Below are 22266 nucleotides of genomic sequence, written 5' to 3' on the forward strand. Positions count from 1 at the left end.
TAAGTATTTCTCCCTCATCTCTTTCTACCTCAGGGGATGTTTTCGGCAGTAGTTGAGTCCCCTAGGGCTTCAGCTTTCACTAGACTGACTCCCTGTGGCCCCAGCTCCTGGGCTCTGGAATACTGCCATATTTCTTCGTCTCTTTGTCTCTCCAGCTCTAGGACTGATAAGCAGGTTCTACTGTTGCTAATTTCTGGGTTGCCTCACTGGTCACTTTAGCTACTTAGTTCTTCATCCCTTATGCAATCAGTTCCCTGTATCAAATTCCCTCTGTAAGAAACCTGCCAAGAGTGATTTCAGTTCTGATTGTCCATGACTGATACACAATTATCTACCTGTATCTATTTCTGGATTCTTCATATTTTTTTAAATGATTTTTAAAATTATTTATTTATTTATGGCTGCGTTGGGTCTTCGTTGCTGCACACGGGCGTTCTCTAGTTGGTGGTGAGCGGGGGCTACTCTTTGTTGCGGTGTGCGGTCTTCTCATTGCAGTGGCTTCTTTTGTTGCAGAGCATGGGCTCTAGGCACGTGGGCTCAGCAGTTGTGGCTCGCGGGCTCTAGAGCGTAAGCTCAGTAGTGTGGCGCATGGGCTTACCTGCTCTGCGGCATGTGGGATCTTCCCGGACCAGGGCTCGAACTCATGTCCCCTGCATTGGCAGGCGGATTCTTAACCACTGCGCCACCAGAGAAGCCCTGGATTCTTCATATTTTTATTGAACTATTTATTTATTGCTAAACCAGCACCAGACTGTCTTAATTACTTTTGTGCTAATATTTGGGCTTTTTAATATCTGATAGTACAAATCCTATTTCCTTTCACACATCGTTTTTCTTTTGTTTTTTCTTGGCTATTATCATGCACTCAGTCTTCCAGATTACTTTACAATTCAAGTTACTACCAAAAAAATCCCATTGGAATTATGATTTGCAGCATTAAATATAATGGATTAATTTGGGAGAATGTATTCATAAGGTATTTCTCACCATTTATTTAGATCTTCTTAAATGTCCTTCAGTCAGAATTTTTAACTTTTCCATAAAGGTATGGAACATATCTTATTAACTTTATTCCTGTCCATATATCAGTTTTGTCACAATTGAAAATGGGATCTCCCGAATTACTACATTTTCTCTAATTTTTTTTACTACTAGATATATGAAACTACTGACTTTAAGGTATTTCTACCTCTGGTCACCTTGCTGAAATCTTATTAATTGGAATTCACTTGTATTTTAGGATAATCACATGAATTTTGTTTCTTCCTTCCCAGCATTTATTCTTTATTTTGTTTTCCTGGCTTATTGCATTGGTAAGGCCTCTAGAATGATATCAAATATTAGCAATCATCTTTGTCTTATTTCTGAAGTATGTAGATTATCTTAAATCTACAATCTAAATTAAATGTTGATTTGTGACAAATTCTACTTATTAGGTTAGAGACTGTCCTTCTACTGTTAGCCTACTAAGAATCTTGAAAGATTAGCATGACTTACTCTGAACAAATCCATTCTGTTCCTAAGTGAACACTACTTTACTAAGTGCTTAAAAAAGAATCTGTTCTCAAACTTTTCTTGGTATTACCATCAAGCTTATCACTCCAGGTTTTAGAATTCATTTGTCAAGAATCTGTATGACATTTCCCTGTCTATTCTTCTGGCATTTCCCCAAGACTCCATAGTTTTTCAAAGTGTGCTGGTGCTGGCTCAGCAATGACATATGCAAATTTTCTTCAAGGCCATTTTTCTCAACCTGAAGACTAACTGTAAAGCAGTAAAATATTTCCTGACTACTCTCTCTCTTATCTTGGACTTCAGTTTCATTCTCTTTGTTCTTTTCACCTTTCTGCAGTTAGTATACTGACTGGCTTCCTTGTTGAAAAAGAGAAAAACAAAACAGAAATTGAGCAGCTCTTCTTCTGTCCTGTTAATCTCACATACCATCCTCAAGATGGCTCTGCTATTAAATTGTTCATCATTTTGCTCTGACCAAAATGTGCATCTACAGAAGTCCTTTTTAAAAAAAAGGTCTCTGGGCTTCCCTGGTGGTGCAGTGGTTGAGAGTCCGCCTGCCGATGCAGGGGATGCGGGTTCGTGCCCTGGTCTGGGAAGATCCCACATGCCGCAGAGTGGCTGGGCCTGTAAGCCATGGCCGCTGAGCCTGCGCATCCAGAGGCTGTGCTCCGCAACGGGAGAGGCCACAACAGTGAGAGGCCCGCGTACCGCAAAAAAAAAAAAAAAAAAAGGTCTCTGCCCCTTTGTTTTTGGTCATATGTTCTACCTTCCTTCTCTTTAAAATACTGTTTTAAATTGTGGGCTCTGAATGCCTTCATCTTTCAGACTATCTGATATATTCATAGTCCATGTGAAAAATATTCCCTTTTAGACTTCTAAAGATTAGAATACATGGAAGATTAAACCCTGAATTCCACTCATTTCATATTAATGATTCTAAGACACCAGGGTCATTTTCTTCCAAGGGTCTTGTCACTTATACACTTCCAACCCAGTCTTCCTTGCTGACTGGCAGGGCAGTGTTTCTTCTACCTTCCAAACAACCAAATCATCAGCTAGAAAGGCCAAGGCCTCAACAGATGCTCTGCTTTTAACGGAACTCCAATGTCTGGATGGCCAAGAAGTCCCCCATATGTGATGTGCCAGCTTGAAGTCTCTTAGGAGGACACAGGGAACATCCTCTCTGTGCAAAGTCATCTGGCATCTTCTCTGGATTGCTCAGTTCACCTTTAGGTGCTGCCTGTACTCAGCTACTCTTTTACCTATCCTGGCACATGTCTCAACTTCATAGCAGGCTTCCTGGAGGCAAGAAGAGCTTCTGTGCAGCCCACACAGCACGTAAGTTCTCTAAACACCTTCCAGAAGAGGCTGGTTGGGGCAAACTGGCACCTAATTTACTTTTAGCCTAAGTGGGGACACCTCCATGTTCCTAATCAGAACTAAAGCATCAGGGAGTTGCCGACACACAGTAAAGCTTCCCAACTGATAGGCCTCAGAAGGTGGCAAGTGGGATGAACCTTTCATTCTCTCAGTTGTTGGAGCAAGGGGACAGGACCAGGGGCGCCGGGAGCCTCAAGCACCCTTGTCTGCTTACCCCAGTGTGCTATACAACAACACATTTCCTATGGGTGCCAAGGACAAGAAAAAGCTGGGAAGCAGGGGCTTCCCTGGTGGCACAGTGGTTAAGAATCTGCCTGCCAATGCAAGGGACATGGGTTCGAGCCCTGGCCTGGGAAGATCCCACATGCCACGGAGCAACTAAGCCCGTGCACCACAACTACTGAGCCTGTGTTCAAGAGCCTGCAAGCCACAACTACAGAGCCCATGCGCCACAACTACTGAGCCCATGTGCCACAACTACTGAAGCCTGCGTGCCTAGAGCCCATGCTCCGCAACAAAAGAAGCCACCGCAATGAGAAGCCCGCACACTGCAACAAAGAGTAGCCCCTGCTCACCACAACTAGAGAAAGCCCGTGCACAGCAATGATGACCCAACACAGCCAAGAATAAAAAATAAACAAATTAATTAATTAATTAAAAAAAATAAAGCTGGGAAGCATCATTACTAGTTCATAATTAAGTCCATTAGCCTGGAACTGTGGCTCTTGATTGGGACTCTCTTAGCAGAATCCACTCAAGTACCATGTTATCACAGCAGATGGTGTCAGCCAGAATCATACCTCCTGACTGAACACTAGTGCATTAATGCCCGCAGAGGAGAAAAAAAAAGTGCTAACACTTCTGAGTGCCCAGCACTATGCCATCTATGAATTTACTTAATCTTCCAACATTTGAAGAAGGAACAATTATTACTCTCCTTATTTTACAGATAAGGAGACAGGAACAGAGAGACTAATTAACTTTCCCAAAGACACACAACCAGTAAATGGCAGAGCTGGAATTTGAACTCAGGCAACCTGACTATAGAGCCCTGTGCTCTCTTCAGTGCCAGGAGACACTGCTTTGCCATGTGGATGGCGAAAGCAGCAGTATAATGACATTAAAAGAATGCTGGTTGGCACTTAGCTTTGGTTGTGCTGCCCCTTAGCTATGACCTTAGGTAACTGATTTCACTTATCTGCCCAGACACCGCATTTTCAGACAATCATTTATTAAGCATTTATACCTCAGGAACTACAGATCAATGAAATAATTTGATCTCTGCCATGTCCGGATGAGAGACAGGAGAAGGTGCATTTACCCATCCTGGTTTCCAGGATACCTGTCACTCATTTCCATTTTAATTTAGCAGAGACTAAACAGAGTAGCACAAACATACTATCTGACAGTAAGAGTATAATGGAAAAACTGTACCTTTTTCATAATGGGTTTGAGAAGAAAATTGCACCAACATCTTAGAAATGTGACACATTACGAATGTTAGGTCTATTAATTTGGGATGATTTCTTACACTAACTTACTGGTTTTACTTTTTAAAAAGCGACTAGAGAGAAACGATGCCCCTACCTCATTTTTCTCTTGTCTGAAAAGGTCAAAATTACATTTTTTGGCGTTATTTACTCTTTTATATGGATTACTAACTGGCAGAAATTTTTTTTCCCCAATTTGTATTTCTTTCAACATTTTCCAGGCAATCAACTTGGAACTGTCCAGTTAGTGTTAGCACAGGGGCTATCTGAATCCACAGTAGACTGGGAGCTCTTGTTTTCATTAGTTTACTAGGTGCCTGGAGCCAAAGACGGTGTCTTCCTCAATAGCAATTCCCAGCATCTATACAGTACCTGGCACAGTGAGGCAGCGGAGTAAATATTTGTTGGATGAATGGTGTAGTGCATTAAAATTGAACTCTCCCTAGGTAATTTATCAAGTGTCAATTCATAAAAGCTTCACTCTGGTCACGAATTCCCCAGTTGTTCTTAACAATACATGATGGTCTCGGCAAAACTGCAGAGTAAAATATTCCACATCTTAAGGAATGATGAGAGCCTTTACGATTTGTTCGGTGGTAACGGGGGTCTCTGTCCCGTGTGAGCTACGGTAGGATGTGTGCCTCCATCTTTGAGTCTGGAGTTTTCCTTTGGTGAAACTGGAATCCATTGGTGTCGATGAATGGCTGTAAGCAGACAAGCAGGCCTTGAACATTTTCTGCCAGAAAATCCATTTTACCTTGATATTGTTCTTGCTAAGTTTTACGATGTCTTATTCTAATTGTCTGTGTAGGAGACAGCAAGAAGCTGTGAGGAAGGGCTCTGTAACTTTGCGGTGAGATCTAGGACTTTAGCAATTCCAGATAAATTTCAGGATCTGAGTCCAAAGAATAAATATTTCATGAGTTCACTTTTGCACAGAGGCTCATGACTAAGAATGTACTCAATCTTTTTCCTGCCTTAAGGAAAAAAATACTGACATAAATATTGCTGTTTTCCTTCACAGCATTCACTTCTAACAAATCCAACACTGTTTTCCCTTGGTTTCTTACAGATTTTCTTTTTGCCTCTCATTTCTGCATATCAGTGCTCACTCTCTGCCTTAAAAGAAGATTCCTTTTCTTTTCTTCCTTTCTTCAGGTGGGGAACAGCATTAACGGACTTGCCTCTAGCCACTGCTTTAAATGCATACCCCAATGGCATCACACGGGAGCCCTCAAGGAACAGTAAGACAAAATTATCGTTGCCATGGAAGCACAGCTGGTAGTGTGTAAAATCATGTCGAAAGAGCCCGTTCTTTATCACCCTTTGCACTCTGCAAGAGTTATGGCAGAATCGGGCATGAGCTGCGAGTGTTATTTTTCCACTCGGCAGACACCATCCAACTCACGCAAATGAATGAAATGATGATTCATTCCAGAAAGGAGTTCAAGTTGGATGAATAAAATGCAGACTCTGTTCAGGGCAGGTCCTGGACATTCTAATTGCACAAGACCAAGTGTGAGCAGGAGCTGAATGTGGGGTTTGAGGTCCTGAGGGGGATATAGATGAGGATTAATCTATTTTGGTTTTCATTCGTGCTTAAAAATCTCTTCAAATGGTCCTCTCTCTGTTCCCCAATTCTTGTAGGTTCTTCAGAAGCTTCTATTACAAACTCCCCTAGTTAGCCTCTGAAGCCATACACTGGGCCTAATTTTAAGGGCTTTTAAAATTGCGTTAAATATAGTTACAGCGTCTTTATCCAGCCACGGAATGCAACTGGCTAGTGGAGCCGTTAGCATAGCAACACCTCTTGCTTTTGAGGTCTCAGCGGTACAAAGTGGATGTTTAAACCATTCCCTATTCAGTAGGGGAGGATTAGGTAGGTTTCTGCAGGTTTCTTGTAACATGAGCCTATGGGGATGTTCCTCTAATTATTCTAACCCTTTTTAGTGGATTGCCTAGACTAAGCCGTTTGGTATTTTAAATTCTGCAGCCTTTCCCCGATAAAACCACTGGCGAGTCGTGCGATGTGGCTGTGATTTTAGATTCCATATATTAGAATGTTAATTGTAATTAAATGTAAATCCGTCCTTCCCTGATCAAATACACCAGGGAAATTCACAGTGTCTGAGTGTACAGCTCTTAATCAACTCCCAGAAGGGAAAGGAAACATGGATATTAGAAATCAATCCCTTCATCCTGGCTATTATCATGCTGCCCCTTTTCCTTTTTCAGACCTCCAGGGCATGCAGGTGTCATGCTGACTGTTACCTGAACTTCTGGAAAACTGCTTTCACAGAATGTCTGGTAAAGATCGACTCTTCCCAGGCTTCCCTTTCTTCCCTATAAAAAGGCTAAGATGACGGATATTACTTCATCAGTCTGACCTTTATTAAAGGGTACGACTCAAGATTAGGGCCTCCAGATGTTCCACAGTAAACAAGGAACAAACGGCATTCAAAATGATAAAAAAGGTGTGCCACCTTGCTTACAGAGAAATACAACTGAAACGGAAATTCTGATTTTCACCCATCAGACTAGCAAGGTTTTAAAAAAGTTAGCGAAGGCTAGGTGCATGCCTCCTGTGGGATCACAGAGGCCCCGTCAAATAGCTGTTGTGTGTATAGTGTGGAGAGGCGTAATCAGGTAGAATATCTTTGGAGGGAAACTTCATTAGGCAATATCTAAATTAAATACGTGCATTCCTTTCGGCCCAGCGTCTCTACTTGTAAGGAATTTATTCTACAGATGGATTTGCTCAAGTGCATGACGTGTATAAGGATGACGGCAAAGCTGTCATTTTAGAGATGCAGGGCAGCCTAAATGTCCATCAGTATTGATTGGTTAAATAAATATGTGCTTGTTTAAACATAGAATAGCTCTAGATTGACAAGAAATGCTAACAGTGTTTGTCTCTGGGGAAAACTAGGGAATAAGAGGGTGGAAAGGAAAAGTAACTTTTGGATGGTTTTGAATTTTTACCACTCTCTGTATTACTTACTAAAAAGGGTTGAATAGCACAGCAGTTCTCTTTATTACTTTCTACTTAGTCTCCAAATAGTTAAAAGCTTCCTCTGCTTTGTGTAAGATGAAATCTCAAGTTGGGACAGGCTGGGAGCCGAGCAGATCTGTTTCAATTCTCTCAACTTCTGAGTCCCAAATGTCCCAGCAGAATGGATTCTCTGTGGTCTCACCAATTCCTTCCCTAGGGCCATTCTCCCATTTGCAGGTCGGAAAGCATTGCCCACATTCTGCCTGGACAGTTATTTCTTGGTATTCTCAGACAGAAATATCACTTCTATTTCCTTTTATCTCCTCTCAAAACATCCCCATGCTGTTTCTGCTTTTCGCCTGTTAGAGTTTCAGAGCTGTGTCTTTACCTATTGTGTGAACTCTCTTCCATGTGACCTTTCCTTTGGAATGAAGCACCCCTTTCTGTTCCTAAACTTAGACCATACATCTTAACCCATCAACCTAGGAGATACACCATTCCTTGAGCTAGACTTTGAATCCCCTTGTCCTGCTTCTCACTACATGGACTGCTAAGGCCTTAAATCTCAAAAACTGCTAAAAATTGCTACCAGCTAGCATCAAACATTGTGCAAAGCACCTTACACATACAGTGCCATTTAATTCTCATAACAGTGAGACATTGTTAAATTCCATTTTGGATGAGGAAAATGAGGCATAGAGAAGATAAGAAACTGGCCAAAGATCATATGGCTAGTGAGGGGCAAAGCTGGGATTCAAACTACCTGAGATTCCAAAGCGTGTCCAAAGTGCTCCAACAAAATCACCACTCCACACTGGATTCTGCAGTCTTCTCTCATGAGTCTGCAACATCCTGCCATTTTGCTTCCGTAAACTTCCACCTGTTACCCCACCGTGGGCTCTAATCTTGGCACGGGTCCTTAGATTGGGGTGTGCTATGCCCTCTCCTCCTCGAGTGGCTGGAATTCACTAGCCTCTCACTTCAGCAGGAGGGCCCAACAATGACCTAAGTCTCGGTTTGACAGATTTTGGGGGAGGGAGGTTGTGATGAAATTAAAGCCATATAAAGAACCACCAGAATTCTTACATTCTTCTGCTTCACCATGAGCCCAAGGAAGTGCAAAGCTATGCTGAGGAGACAGATGTAGCTGATTATGATGTATCCGTCTGTTTACTTTTTTTTAAATTTATTTTTGGCTGCGTTGGGTCTTCGTTGCTGCGCGTAGGCTTTCTCTAGTTGCTGCGAGCCGGGGCTACTCTTCGTTGCAGTGCACAGGCTTCTCATTGTGGTGGCTTCTCTTGTTGTGGAGCACGAGCTCTCGGCACGCAGGCTTTAGTAGTTGTGGCGCAGGGGCTCAGTAGTGTGGCTCACGGGCTCTAGAGCGCAGGCTCAGTAGTTGTGGTGCACGGGCTTAGCTGCTCTGTGGCATGCGGGATCTTCCCGGACCAGGGCTCGAACCCGTGTCCCCTGCATCAACAGGCGGATTCTTAACCACTGCACCACCAGGGAAGTCACCGTCCATTTACTTTTGAACATCATGCCTCTTTAAGAAAAAGAATATGTACATGTATAACTGATTCACTTTGTTAGAAAGCAGAAACTAACACACTATTGTAAAGCAATTATACTCCAATAAAGATGTTAAAAAAAAAAAAGAAAAAGAGTTGGTCTCTAATTAGTTAAAAATTGAGCCACTAAAACAAGGGCAAACATAACAAAGACAGGAAGCTGTGCTTTTCCAAAGTGTGGTCCTGCGCCTGCCCACCTCACACTCTCCTTGGAGTGACCACTAAAAGGAAGGTTCTTAGGTCTCACCCTGACCACCTAAATAGAGCCTCACAATCTCCATTTTTAACAAGCTGTCCAAGCGATTATTTGGCTTCCTAATTTGGGGGGAAATGGGCCTTTTTGCAGAATTGTTGAGGATTGCTTCTTTAGTGGAGTCTCAGCTGAATGTCAATTTCACCTCCATTTCACCTTTTAGATATCGCTGGGGCTTCTTAAAACGTGCCACCTTTCATGTGCGAAGGGACTTTCCTTTCTTTAGCTGCAGTTTGCTTTTTCTCTATCTCTGCCCCCTTATACCTTGCCTAGGCATTTGTTGCCTCCTAGAGCAAAATGGTGGAAGCAAATCATTCTAGGGCTATTTAGGGTATTTACCTGGTACTTTTGGAAGATTCAGTCAGTCAGGGAATTCACTTAGAGCCGTGTGGGAAATACTCATCCAAATGGATCAATGCGGCTGCTCAAGGAGCTCTTTGATGAGCTCAGATCTTAAAACACTAGTTAAAAGCGGGAAAAATTAAGGGCAACAAAAAGGATCTATCATTTGTTGTGTTCAGAGCAGGGCCCAGGAGGCTGGAGTCACTGACCTGGAAGCATGGTGGGATATTAACAGGCAAGAAAAACAAAGGACTCCTGCACTGTCCTTACTCCTTCATCTTCACTGTTAAGGAGGACCATTTTCAGTGGAAGTGGTAGACCAAGAAATGAAACGAGCAAGAGGGTTTTGAAGGCCAAGATAATTACCTGACATGATTTCAAGACTTCCAGTCCACATGAATTACATCAATGTGACGATACTGTCAATTCACTGTTCGATATTCTCAGGGATCACAGAAAAACAGTGGATGATCAAGACCAGTAAGTAACTGAGTTTCAAAAATGCAAAGACCTAATCCTGTTAGTTTATGGAATACTGAGTTTGGTTTTGCTGGCAGGTAATATTCCAGAAGAAATGACCAGTTTGTGAGCTCTCGGGAAGGAAGAAGGGGATCGTATCAAATGAGTGGCTCACTAAGAAAATAACGCTCAATCTTCGCTCCTTTGAAAAGGGGGCTGTTGGTACACGGATGCCTGCATGGACAGGGTGACTAGACTGATGGAGGAGGGGTGAGGGGACGGGCGGGGTATCGGGAAGGGTTGCTAGCTCACTGGTGATGGTGATGAGCAAGGTTATAGACCACTGGTGTGGAGGAGAGACAGACATTCACTACACTGATAGTGGTGGAAGGTGGCTTTCTGGTAGTTCTGGATTTCAGTGGAGTGAACTCTTCAACATCATCTAGTAAGAGTGTCCTGGAGATGTGGATGGACAGGGTCCCAAATGGTGGAATAATTAGCGGTGAGAGGCCTTAAAGCACAGGAGCGGAGAACACAGACTTTGAAGTCAGAATTCTGAGTGACCATGGGCAAACTGCTTGGTTAGACCCTAAGGCTGAACTTCCCCACGTGTGAAAAGAATATCACCCACCTCACAGAGCAGTTGGGAAGATCAAGTGAAGTGACATATGCAGAGTTTGAAGCGCACATCTGGCTACTAGCCCCTGTACGTTTCTGTGGATCAGTGTCAACCTACCGGCGTTTCCAGTATCACATGGCTGGACCGTCGTTTGCCCCACTCAAAATTATAGCGATGCCTCCCATGAGAACGCCGTGGGCACAGCGAATAATATTCACACATAGCAGACGAATCCAGAACACACGTGGTGGGCAAAGTCCTGCTCAAAAGATGATGCTCCCAGCTGGATACAGTTGTCAGATACCTTCAGACCAGCTCAGAAGTGATGTGTTCCTGCCTGTCATCTGGTTAGACGTTTCCTTGAGAATGAATGCAGAATAATTCATCTACTGAGCAGACATTCACTGAGCACCTGCTACTCATCAGGCACCGGGGAACAAAGGAGAGTGTGACACAAAGCTTACACTTTAAGGAACGTACAGCCTCCAAGATGAGATGAATAAGAAAGGCGGTTTTAACACAAAATAGTGAATACATCATAGATATACACGGGGGCTGGGGGAAGTAGAGGAGCAGAGCACAGGAACTAGCCCAATTTGCAGAGGCGGGTGGAGGCAGTCAGAGTCCCTGGGAGAAGATAGCCAGTGTCTGAGCAGAGGCTTAAGGGATGAGCAGGAGTTGGGTAAAGAGGATGGGAGTGACAGCATTTTCGGCAGAAGGAACAGTATTTGCAAAGGCACAGATGGGAGTAACAGCAGGGTATGGTGAATGCCAGGAACTACAAGCAGTTTGGTGTTGTAGGAGTTTAAACAGGAGGGTGAGAAATGGGGGAAAGATACGCTAGCTAGAGCAACAGGACAGGAGCAGAGAGCGGGGGAATTCCAGAGAAGGCCTTGGACTTCATCTTGTGGGTCATGGAGAACCCCGGCAGATATCAAGCACTGCAAGGACGCAATCAGACGGTGTTCTAGAAAGATCACTCCAGTGATTGCGAGGAGAATGAGCTCGTCGGGAGACTGGAGTCAGAGAGATCAGTGCCAGAGAGAAGATGCTACTCCAAGATCAGTGTTGATAAGGAGGGAGGAAGGGCTACATACAAATACTAAGGAGGCAAGCTGAACCGACCTGAGGACTGCCTGGACATGGGTGGCAAAAGGGAGAGGAGCTGTGGATGATGTATAAATGCTTACCCTGGTGAGAAAGAAGAGAATTCAAATGAAGTTACTGTGTTTTGTTTTTTTCAGTAAAAGAGGATGAACTTAAGTTTTGCCATGTGACGTCTGAGGTGTACAAGGATATAGAGGTTGAAATGTCAGTATAAAAACTCACAGAGTAGTCTGCATTAGAGATAATAGCTTCAGAGTCAACAGCACTTATAAAATCTTGACAAGATGAGAAGGGCAGGCAGACTGTGATCAGGGAGAAAAGCAGTGGGCAGAGGAAGAACCCTGGGAGAACACCAATATTTAAGAGGAAGACAGAAGAGGCTGTGACAAAGACAGAAGAAAAAGTCCAAGGGCTAGAGAAGCAGAGATCACAGAAATCAAGAGATTAGTCTCAAGAAGCTGTGAGTGAGTGGTCACCGCTGTCAAATGCAGTAGAGAAAGGTCCGCCAAGTTGAAGGATGAAAACCGTACGCTTCCTTTAACAATTAATATGTATGCACACTGGTTAGACCTCTTGGTTGCAGACAATTGAATCCACTCAAGGTACTTCAGGCAGAAAGATATTTATTAGAGGTTATTAGATAAGCGTACACAATCTCCAGGAGGCCACAGACACAGGTTTGGAGGTCCCTCTGCCGGGAACAGCAGCAGTCACCGGGGCAAACACCCACCCTCACCACAGGACTGTTACAGCGGAAGCCCCACTGCCACCTGTGATCAGAACCTTCACCAAAGCTGCCCCAGATGAATAAACACCTCAGCCACGGAGTCTACAAAAAGGGCCACCCTTCCTAAGAGCAACCTCGTTCCAGGATGAGTTTGCTCCATGCCACCTAACCGAATGTTCACCTTCAGACTTCCAAAGTCCCAACACCTACTTCATCCACAAATGTCTTTATTCCTCACAAACACATTTGTAAAAAGGTATCAATGAAATCAAAAGATTCAGAACACAATTATCTGTGTGCAACACGTAAACTGAGGACCAAAACATCTGCTAAAAGGAAATACACCTGTAAACATGTATCTTAGGGAGCGTTTATAGGTGATCAACTCCACTGTGTCCACTGTGCACAGCCGATTCCCTCCTTCTGGATAGATTTTTGTGGTAACCAAAAAAAAAAAAAAAAAAAACAGAGAGATCAGATTTTGGCAATAAACTATCTCAAGGGAGGGAAACACATTTTTTTTAAAAAAACGCTTAAAAGGGCCAAATTACAATTACATATATAAAAAAATGGCACAAGAATTGATTTCACAAAAATACTAAGGAAAGTATCTCAGGCCTACCTACCAGGAGGAAAATAAGGTCTTACTCGGGGGCTTGAAACGGGGGCGGGAAATAAAGAGTTTGGTACGAGTTCTACCCTAAAAGGCAACATATCGATTTCTGGTTCTACAGAAAGACTGTGCAACACCCTCCCATCCTCTTGCACGGGACGCTTTGGCACAACTTCACTAAAATTTTACACGCTTCAATTTGAGCCATAAATGCATCTCATATTGCATGTTGCTTCTTAAAAGAATGAAGCCTAGGATAAAAACCAACCCTTGAACTCTATATATTGACAGTGTGCATTCATAATTATGTCTTCTGAAAGCACGCAAGTTAGCAGCACCACACGGTAAGACATTAAAAAGTTATTCTTGTACTTGAGCAGAAACTTCTATAAAAATAAAGGCTATGTGATTTCTGATTAATAAAACTGCGAGGATTCAAAATGACTAAACTGCTTTAAGATAGGAAATTCAAAATCTCCCTGTATTGATATAACCTTTAACATGTTATATACTTTATTCAGCTTTTGAAAGAGGTAACTCTCTGTTAAAGAAGGTGTGAATGTTATGTCCTCAGCCTAAGAATACAAAACGTTGATAAATCACAGAACTGTAGAGCTAGAGAGGACCTTGTGATCATTTAGTCCAACTTGCTCTTTTCAGACGGGGAAAATGAGGCCAACAGAGGGGAGATGGTCTGTCCAAGATCACACAATGGCAGAGGCTGGGCCCCCAGTGACCTCAATTCCCACCACTGTACTATATGGTACTCTCTACGGAGCGATCTTCCCAAGTTTTTCTGGTTTTCTTTGGTCCCATTCATTAAATAACAAAGAAACATCAGGTACACAGCAATACGATAAACACAGACTTATACTCCAATTTTAAAATCAGAATATCAGAACGATTCCTGAGCCTTTAACTACCTTCATTTTTTGAGAATGCAGTCAGTAAGTTAGGACTACCTACTGGGGTTATTTTCAAATATTTACACAGACACTGAAAACACCTTTCAGAACTATTCCTAGAAGACATTTCTACAAACACGTCCACGGGATGCCAAGACACTTTCCATGGGATGTAACGAAACTATGATGGTGAATGGAAGTAAGACGCTTCAGTCTCTCAAAGTGCAGTCATGAGTTTATCTCGATACATCATACTTTGCATTCCTCCTAAGTTCTTCTGGTTCTGGTCGTGGACATAATCGAAATGGCTGTCATCTCCACTGGCCGATGCTTTCCAATGCGGCCTGTCATCCTGAAAGGATGGCCTGTTTTGTTCGCAGAGTGAGTGGTCAGTGGGGGTATGAAGACAATGCAGAGAGGTGAGTGAAACAACACAAGCACAAAGGAAACGGACAAGAAAAACCATGAACCACATAAATGGGGATGGCTTTCAGATGGAAATGAATGGGTTTTCTACTTTCAAGTATTTAAAAAATTCAGATGTGGGTCCTCTATCAACTTCCAAGCCCTTGGCTGTGCCATCATCCCTCAAAGGGTGTCTGATGATCAAGTCGGTCTGGGGAAAGCTAGGTGGTGGTGAAAAAGGTTCCTTTTCTACGGGAATTCTCAAGAACTGCTGCCATGTAAATGGACACTGTGAATGCCTCATGCAGCATATTCCAAAAGTGCTGGACCAAATAATTCTCCTTTCCTGGAGAGTCTGATAAAACACAATATGCTGGGAACCACCCCCAGAGATTCTGATGCAGTAGGTCTGGGGTGGGGCTGGGACTCTGCATGAACAAGTGTGCAGGTGACACTGATACTTCCAGGCAGCAGGGCCACCTGCAAGCAGCACCGGTCCAGCCTCCCTAGCATTCCCAGCCAGGTCTGCCTCACAAGGAAACCAATATGGTAAAAGAGGCAAAAATAAGTGTTAAATTTTGTAAACACAAGGTTAAATTAAAAAGCATTTCTATAGATCTCTCTGTGTCTCATGTCTGGAAAAGAAACGGCCTTTGTGACACAGAAACATTTAGAAGTATTACTTCACTAGTTTCACTTGCTTTTAAATGTTACATGAATATCAAGTGCTTATGATCGAACTGCACTGTTGTCCTACAGGATCCCCAGCAAACTTGGTAAGAACTATCAAGAACTAACTTGCTCTCACTTGCCCTGCTCTCAATGGATTTATTCCCATCACTCCATTCGCCGCACTTTCTCGAGGAGCAAGGCTAGCAATCTCACTAAGAAATAACTTTCTGCAAACTGAATTCACCAACTATGTTTCTGAAAGAGCTTCACACATAAACACCAATTAAGACTGATCTGAAATTCAAATCATGAAAGGAACGTTTGCCTTTACAAAGCTGGCATTAAAAAAACATCTCAAGCTTAACCGTAAATGCAACAAGGCAGGTGCCAGTTTCCTTAGGAAGGACTGTGGTAGGTTAGGGCAGAGGTGGGTATACACGGCCCTCAGCCTAAATCCCACACTGTCTATTTTCATAAATAAGCTTTATGGGAACACAATCAGGCCCATTCACTTCTGTATCGTCTGTGGCTGCTTTCAAGCTACCATGGCAGAGTTGAATAGTTGTGACAGAGACCACAAAGCTGAAAATATTGACTATCTGGCCCTTTACAGAAAAAGTTTACCGACCCCTAGGTTTAGAGAAAGATCCATCACCACAAAAAGAAACCCTCCACCCCATCCCTGGGAAAAAAAAAAAAAAAATCCTTTCAAAAAAAAAAAAAATCCCACGACAAAAGTCCCTGAGCCTTAGTCTTATTTTTAGTAAATGAATTCTCGGGACAGGAAAACGTTACTTAGAAATTTTAAGTAACATTTCAAACATAAAACCAAACCCAAAATATCTGAGGTTAGAATGACTAAAACAAAACAAAACAAAAAACCCCACCCAGTTCATTTTTATTTCGTCAAGCATAACTTTAGTAAATCCAGACCCATCACCGGCTTATTTTGCTTTGCAAGTTATTCATCTCTTCCGGGACAAGACAACTCGTTAACAGTTGTTTCTGATACAGAATCTCAATTCATAACTAAGTAGAAAAGGAGAGCTTGGGAAAAGACGGCTCTATGAGCTCAGGTACTTACCTGATGTTTGGAGAGTGTGGGTGCCACCGAGGCTGGCTGGGGTGAAGATTGGGGTGATACTGAGGCTAGAAATAAAACACCAAACTCGATTATTAGATGCCCTTTGCTTTCAATGGTCTTCACCGGCTGTGAATGGAGAGGCTCTTACTGAACCCTGGCTGGGGGAGCGCACGTTTCCCAGGATATCCCGTTTCCCCTGTGACAAAGGCTGGGGGCTGCCCTCCAAGAAGAAAGCGGAAGGCATCTCTGCCTTGAAAGGGTGCCCTAGAGCGCCCAGGCAAGGCAATATTCATCTCTACCAAGGGAACCCACGGAAGGGGCCAGAGAGACGGAGAGAATGTGGGTAATTTATTCTTTAGAAACAATTTCTGTCGTTGCTGAAAATGACAACAACTGTGTGTAAACAGTTACATCTGCAAACAGACAACGACTGGACAGAGGATGCCAAGGCAGCAGGACTCTGGGCGAACTCTTTCTCTCTTGTTAAAAAAAATTTTTCTAAAATGTGATCCAAAACAAAACACACCCCCCACACCCCACCCCACCCCCACCCGGCCCCGGAAACAAACAAACAAAACCCCAAATCATCCAGAGCACCATTATCCTGATAAAACAGAAGGAAAGAAGTCGTTTGCCCATTTTAACATGAGAAAATGGATCCAGACTGATGACTCACAAAACGGCCCGGGGTGAAGATATAAGGCTGGCCTGGGTGGGTGGCAGGCTGCCTGCCAGTCCACTTCTGGCCTGCAGAGGGCAGCGGTCCCAGACTGTGTCAGAAGCCCTGGGGCTTTTCAAGGCTAAATTTTCTATGGGGCAAATTAGGTTCTCCTGACATTTAAGTCACCACGGGCTTGCCACCATTATTCTTTTAATTATTTCTTCCCCTTCTTCTTCTTCCCTGCTGTTCTGGTTAAGAAGCAGAAGTCCATTCTCTATTATGAAAAATTCTCAGCAATTCTGTTCATTCCATTTTCATGGACCTGCGATGCCCTCACTGACTCTTCTGTATTCCAGTGGCCCCTCTCCTTCAAGGATGCCTGTCGGCAAGTCCACAGCCCCCAGAGGACATCCTACTGGAAAGAGGAACCTGGAGAAAACATTTCAGTGGCAGAATCTGAAAGCTGACTAGGGCTTTAGAATCTCCTGGAAATAGTCGCTTCATGTTTCTCTCTCTTAGGGGATACAGAAACCCAGAGGCGATAGATGATTTGCCCAAAGCTGAACCGTTTCAGGCGTTTTGGCCATACAGCCAAGGCCCCAAAAGAGGCTCCACCAACTGGGTCTTGAACAAAAGAGAGTAACCTAGAATAGAAGTGGACCTTCTATTCTATATATCTTGTCTTCAAACACAACCAAATCAGATGCATTGGAGAGAGGTGGGCACCTTATCCATAGAGACTTGGAAGGAGGATATTCCAGAACCTTCCTTGGTCTCCTTTGGTAATTTATACACCCTCTAAAGCTGTTAAGGAGTATTTTTTAATGTTCACCCACTTGGTTCTCAACCAGGACAGTTACATCTCCCTGGGGACAACTGGAAATGAGTATGTGTAGTTTTGCTAGCCACAATGACTGGAGGGTTACCTGTGACTCTTGGGCAGAGAAGAGGGAAGCTAAATCTCCTGTAACTCTAAGGACAGTCCCAAGCAATGAAGAACTGTCCCTCTCCAAATGCCAATACTGCTCCCATCAAGGACACAGCAATTCGTCCTTTGCATCTGGCTAAGCTTGCTGAGGTCAGAGTAACACCAATGCTGCAATACCACCTTCCTGGAAACCTTTCTCAGTGCTCAGATGCTTACCGGGCCACCTATCAGGATGTTCTCTTCCTGGTCAATTTACTCCCATCATGGCACCTCTAAAGGCTGGCAAGGAGCAGAGGGCCAGTGGTTGCCAAAGATGTTACGAGAAGAACAACATCCAGGTAACAGTTGTCATGGATTTGATTTCAACAAACAATCGCCTCGATGTTCACTCTACCTGCGAGGCTGCTGGGGCAAGGGCAGTGCTGAGCTGGGAATGCTTTGCTTTGTTTATTTTATTTTTTTTTCTCCCCTTCAAGCACTAATCACCCATCAACAACATTTTAGCCACTCACACCTGAAAGTCCGACCAAAAAAAAAAAAAAACTCTGACTAGGAAGATTCAAGAACCCAAAGGCAGCAGCAAGGAGATCAGGAAAGCTGGCCTTTCCCCTTCCAGGTGCAAAGCACTTTTTACACTAATTCCCTACAACTCGGAAGTCACGTCCAGGCTCTGCGCATTGGGAATAAGATTTCATGTACAGAAGACGATATCACAAAATTCTTCGGAAACATAATTTGGAGGTCTCATAAAGATAATGTACACTGGGATCACTGCCCCCAACTAAGGAGTTAATATCTACAGTAATGAGACTGATTAGATCCAGAAAGAGACTGATTAGACTAAGGCTCCAAAGTGAACTCATCATGGAGTAGTTTTATTGTGACATTCAAAACCAGACTGGCGACAGGGCAGAGAAACTCAGGGGAGGAGTGTCCCTTGGACATTCACATCCACCCAGGACAAGAAAGCTGGCCACCATGTTAGGGGGTCATCAGACATGGATGCTGCCTCTGAGCACACGATAACCTGGGAAGCCAGGGACACATCATTAGCTCAGGGCCCCCACCTGGCCGCTCATCAGAACCACCTTAGAGAGGCACCACCGCTTGTCAATACCCAGATCCCACACACCCTAGAGTTTCAGATTCAACCAGTCCAGGCTGAGGCCCAAGCACCAATTATTTTTTTAAAGCTTGCCAGATGGTTCTAACATGCAGCAGGGCTCAGAACCACTGGTGCTGGTGATTTCTAATCAAGGGGCTCAGAGAAGGCTTTGTGGAGGTGACAGCTTCCCAGCAGACAAGTGTGGACCAAGGAACAGTGGGAAAAAATTATGGGGCAACAATGATGTGATTCTCCCTAAAGATGCTACCACAAAACTACTAGAGCTAATCAATGAATTTGGTAAAGTAGCAGGATACAAAGTTAATGCACAGAAATCTCTTGCATTCCTATATACCTAATGATGAAAATGTGAAAGAGAAGTTAAGGAAACATTCCCATTTACCACTGCAACAAAAAGAATAAAATACCTAGGAATAAACCTACCTAAGGAGACAAAAGACCTGTATGCAGAAAACTATAAGACACTGATGAAAGAAATTAAAGATGATACAAATAGATGGAGAGATACACCATGTTCTTGGGTTAGAAGAATCAACATTGTGAAAATGACTATACTACCCAAAGCAATCTACAGATTCAGTGCAATCCCTATCAAACTACCAATGGCATTTTTCACAGAACTAGAACAAAAATTTTCACAATTTGTATGGAAACACAAAAGACCCCGAATAGCCAAAGCAATCCTGAGAGAGAAAAATAGAGCTGGAGGAATCAGGCTCCCTGACTTCAGACTATACTACAAAGCTACAGTAATCAAGACAGTATGGTATTGGCACAAAAACAGAAATATAGATCAATGGAATAGGATAGAAAGCCCAGAGATAAACCCACGCACATATGATCACCTTATTTTTGATAAAGGAGGCAAGAGTATACAGTGGAGAAAAGACAGCCTGTTCAATAAGTGGTGCTGGGAAAACTGGACAGCTACATGTAAAAGAATGAAAACTTCCTAACACCCTACACAAAAATAAAATCAAAATGGATTAAAGACCTAAATGTAAGGCCAGACACTATAAAACTCGTAGAGGAAAACATAGGCAGAACACTCTATGACATAAATCACAGCAAGATCCTTTTTGACCCACCTCCCAGAGAAATGGAAATAAAAACAAAAATAAACAAATGGGACCTAATGAAACTTCAAAGCTTTTGCACAGCAAAGGAAACCATAAACAAGACAAAAAGACAACCCTCAGAATGGGAGAAAATATTTGCAAATGAAGCAACTGACAAAGGATTAATCTCCAAAATATACAAGCAGCTCATGCAGCTCAATATCAAAAAAACAAACAATCCAATCCAAAAGTAGGCAGAAGACCTAAATAGACATTTCTGCAAAGAAGACATACAGCTTGCCAACAAACACAAGAAAGGATGCTCAACATCACTAATCATTAGAGAAATGCAAATCAAAACTACAATGAGGTATCACTTCACACCGGTCAGAATGGCCATCATCAAAAAATCTACAAACAATAAATGCTGGAGAGGGTGTGGAGAAAAGGGGAACCCTCTTGCACTGTTGGTGGGAATGTAAATTGATACAGCCACTATGGAGAACAGTATGGAGGTTCCTTAAAAACCTATAAATAGAACTACCATACGACCCAGCAATCCCACTACTGGGCATACACTCTGAGAAAACCATAATTCAAAAAGAGTCATAAGGCTTCCCTGGTGGCGCAGTGGTTGGGAGTCCGCCTGCCGATGCAGGGGACACGGGTTCGTGCGCCAGTCCGGGAAGATCCCACATGCCGTGGAGCGGCTGGGCCTGTGAGCCATGGCCGCTGGGCCTGCGCATCCAGAGCCTGTGTTCAGCAACGGGAGAGGTCACAACAGTGAGAGGCCCGCGTACAGCAAAAAAAAAAAAAAAAAAAAAAAAGTCATGTACCACAATGTTCATTGCAGCTGTATTTATAATAGCCAGGACATGGAAGCAACCTAAGTGTCCATCAACAGATGAATGGATAAAGAAAATGTGGCATATATATACAACAGAATATTACTCAGCCATAGAAAGAAACGAAATTGAGTTATTTGTAGTGAGGTGGATGGACCTAGAGTCTGTCATACACAGTGAAGTCAGTCAAAAAGAGAAAAATAAATACCATATGCTAACACATATATATGGAATCTAAAAAAAAATGCTCATGAAGAACCTAGGGGCAAGACAGGAATAAAGACGCAGACCTATTAGAGAATGGACTTGAGGACATGGGGAGGCAGAAGGGTAAGCTGGGACAACGTGAGAGAGTGGCATGGACATATATACACTACCAAACGTAAAACAGATAGCTAGTGGGAAACAGCTGCATAGCACAGGGAGATCAGATCAGTGCTTTGTGACCACCTAGAGGGGTGGGATAGGGAAGGTGGGAGGGACACGCAAGAGGGAGGAGATATGGGGATATATGTATACCTATAGCTGATGCACTTTGTTACACAGCAGAAACTAACACAACAATGTAAAGCAATTATACTCCAATAAAGATGTTTTTAAAAAAATGATGTGATTCTCTAAGAACTGAACACATGATGTATGCTAAGGAGCAGGGACAATAAATGTAGAAAAGTTAAGCTGGACCCAGGTTACAGAAGGCTGCGAACAGCCAGCGAGAGCTACCCACAGCAGTGGCTGGTGGGCAGGCAGGGGGTTCGGGCCTTGATGGTCATCCTGTGAAAGAGCAGAACATCAGCCATGGAAACCCATCTCCACTCCTGCAGCCAACAGGCCTAGCACAGTGCTTTACAAAGCAGGTTCTAGAAACCACTATTCCACTGATGGAAACGAACACACCAGCAACAGAAGTGGTGGGGGAAGCCAGCTTTTCTTATGGTGGGAAGGTTGTCCAACAGTCAAATGATTTGCGGAAACACTGGATTTAAAAAAATAAAACGTGTCTTCCTTGAAGGATTTTTCAGCACTTTTGACATCCCAGTGGGCACCATAAGATCCAAGAAGGGAATGAAGGACACAGCATTTCCCAAACATGTGACCAAGACATCCTTCTCCTGGGGGCACACCTCCAGGGACTCATGTTCCCTGGGCCTAGAACACACTTGGACAAAAAATGGCCTCACTTGAGTGCCCCCGAGAGGCTGTGTTTGACCACCCAGAAACTTAGAACATATATCCCTGCTGCTTGCCAGTGTACAAGGTTAAGAAAAACAGGCAGCTCAGATGACCAAGAGGAAGCAGGGGTCAGGGGAGAAGGCTCTCCTCTTACTGTTTTCTCAAAAAAAACATGTACTGCTGTTATTTCTTCCAAACCTGATTATAAGTGCAATGACTGCTCAGTGTGGAAAATTTAGACACTTTAAGAAGTATGACATGAAAACCTTTAAAAGCAATAGCTCACCTGGTAATTATGGACTTCAGGATTTGTTTTAGAGCTAAAAAAAAGAAAAGAAAAATTG

General features: G+C 43.3%; 1 protein-coding gene across 3 annotated transcripts in view; it reads right to left on the bottom strand.

Annotated features, from left to right (window-relative positions):
- EPB41L4B (erythrocyte membrane protein band 4.1 like 4B) overlaps positions 1 to 22266 on the bottom strand; it is a 142144-nt gene that overhangs the window by 45650 nt on the left and 74228 nt on the right. For 2 of the 3 annotated variants that reach the window (XM_065879777.1, XM_065879779.1), the window contains exons 14-15: positions 22209 to 22242; positions 16132 to 16196 (exon numbers count right to left, since the gene is read on the bottom strand). In XM_065879777.1, coding sequence (XP_065735849.1) covers positions 16132 to 16196; positions 22209 to 22242 — 99 coding nt within the window. Of the gene's footprint in view, positions 1 to 14187; positions 14336 to 16131; positions 16197 to 22208; positions 22243 to 22266 lie in introns of those variants that run through there. The other variant, XM_065879780.1, reaches the window with a different exon arrangement.

The sequence above is a fragment of the Phocoena phocoena genome, chromosome 6, assembly GCF_963924675.1.
Source record: "Phocoena phocoena chromosome 6, mPhoPho1.1, whole genome shotgun sequence".
NCBI lineage: Eukaryota > Metazoa > Chordata > Mammalia > Artiodactyla > Phocoenidae > Phocoena > Phocoena phocoena.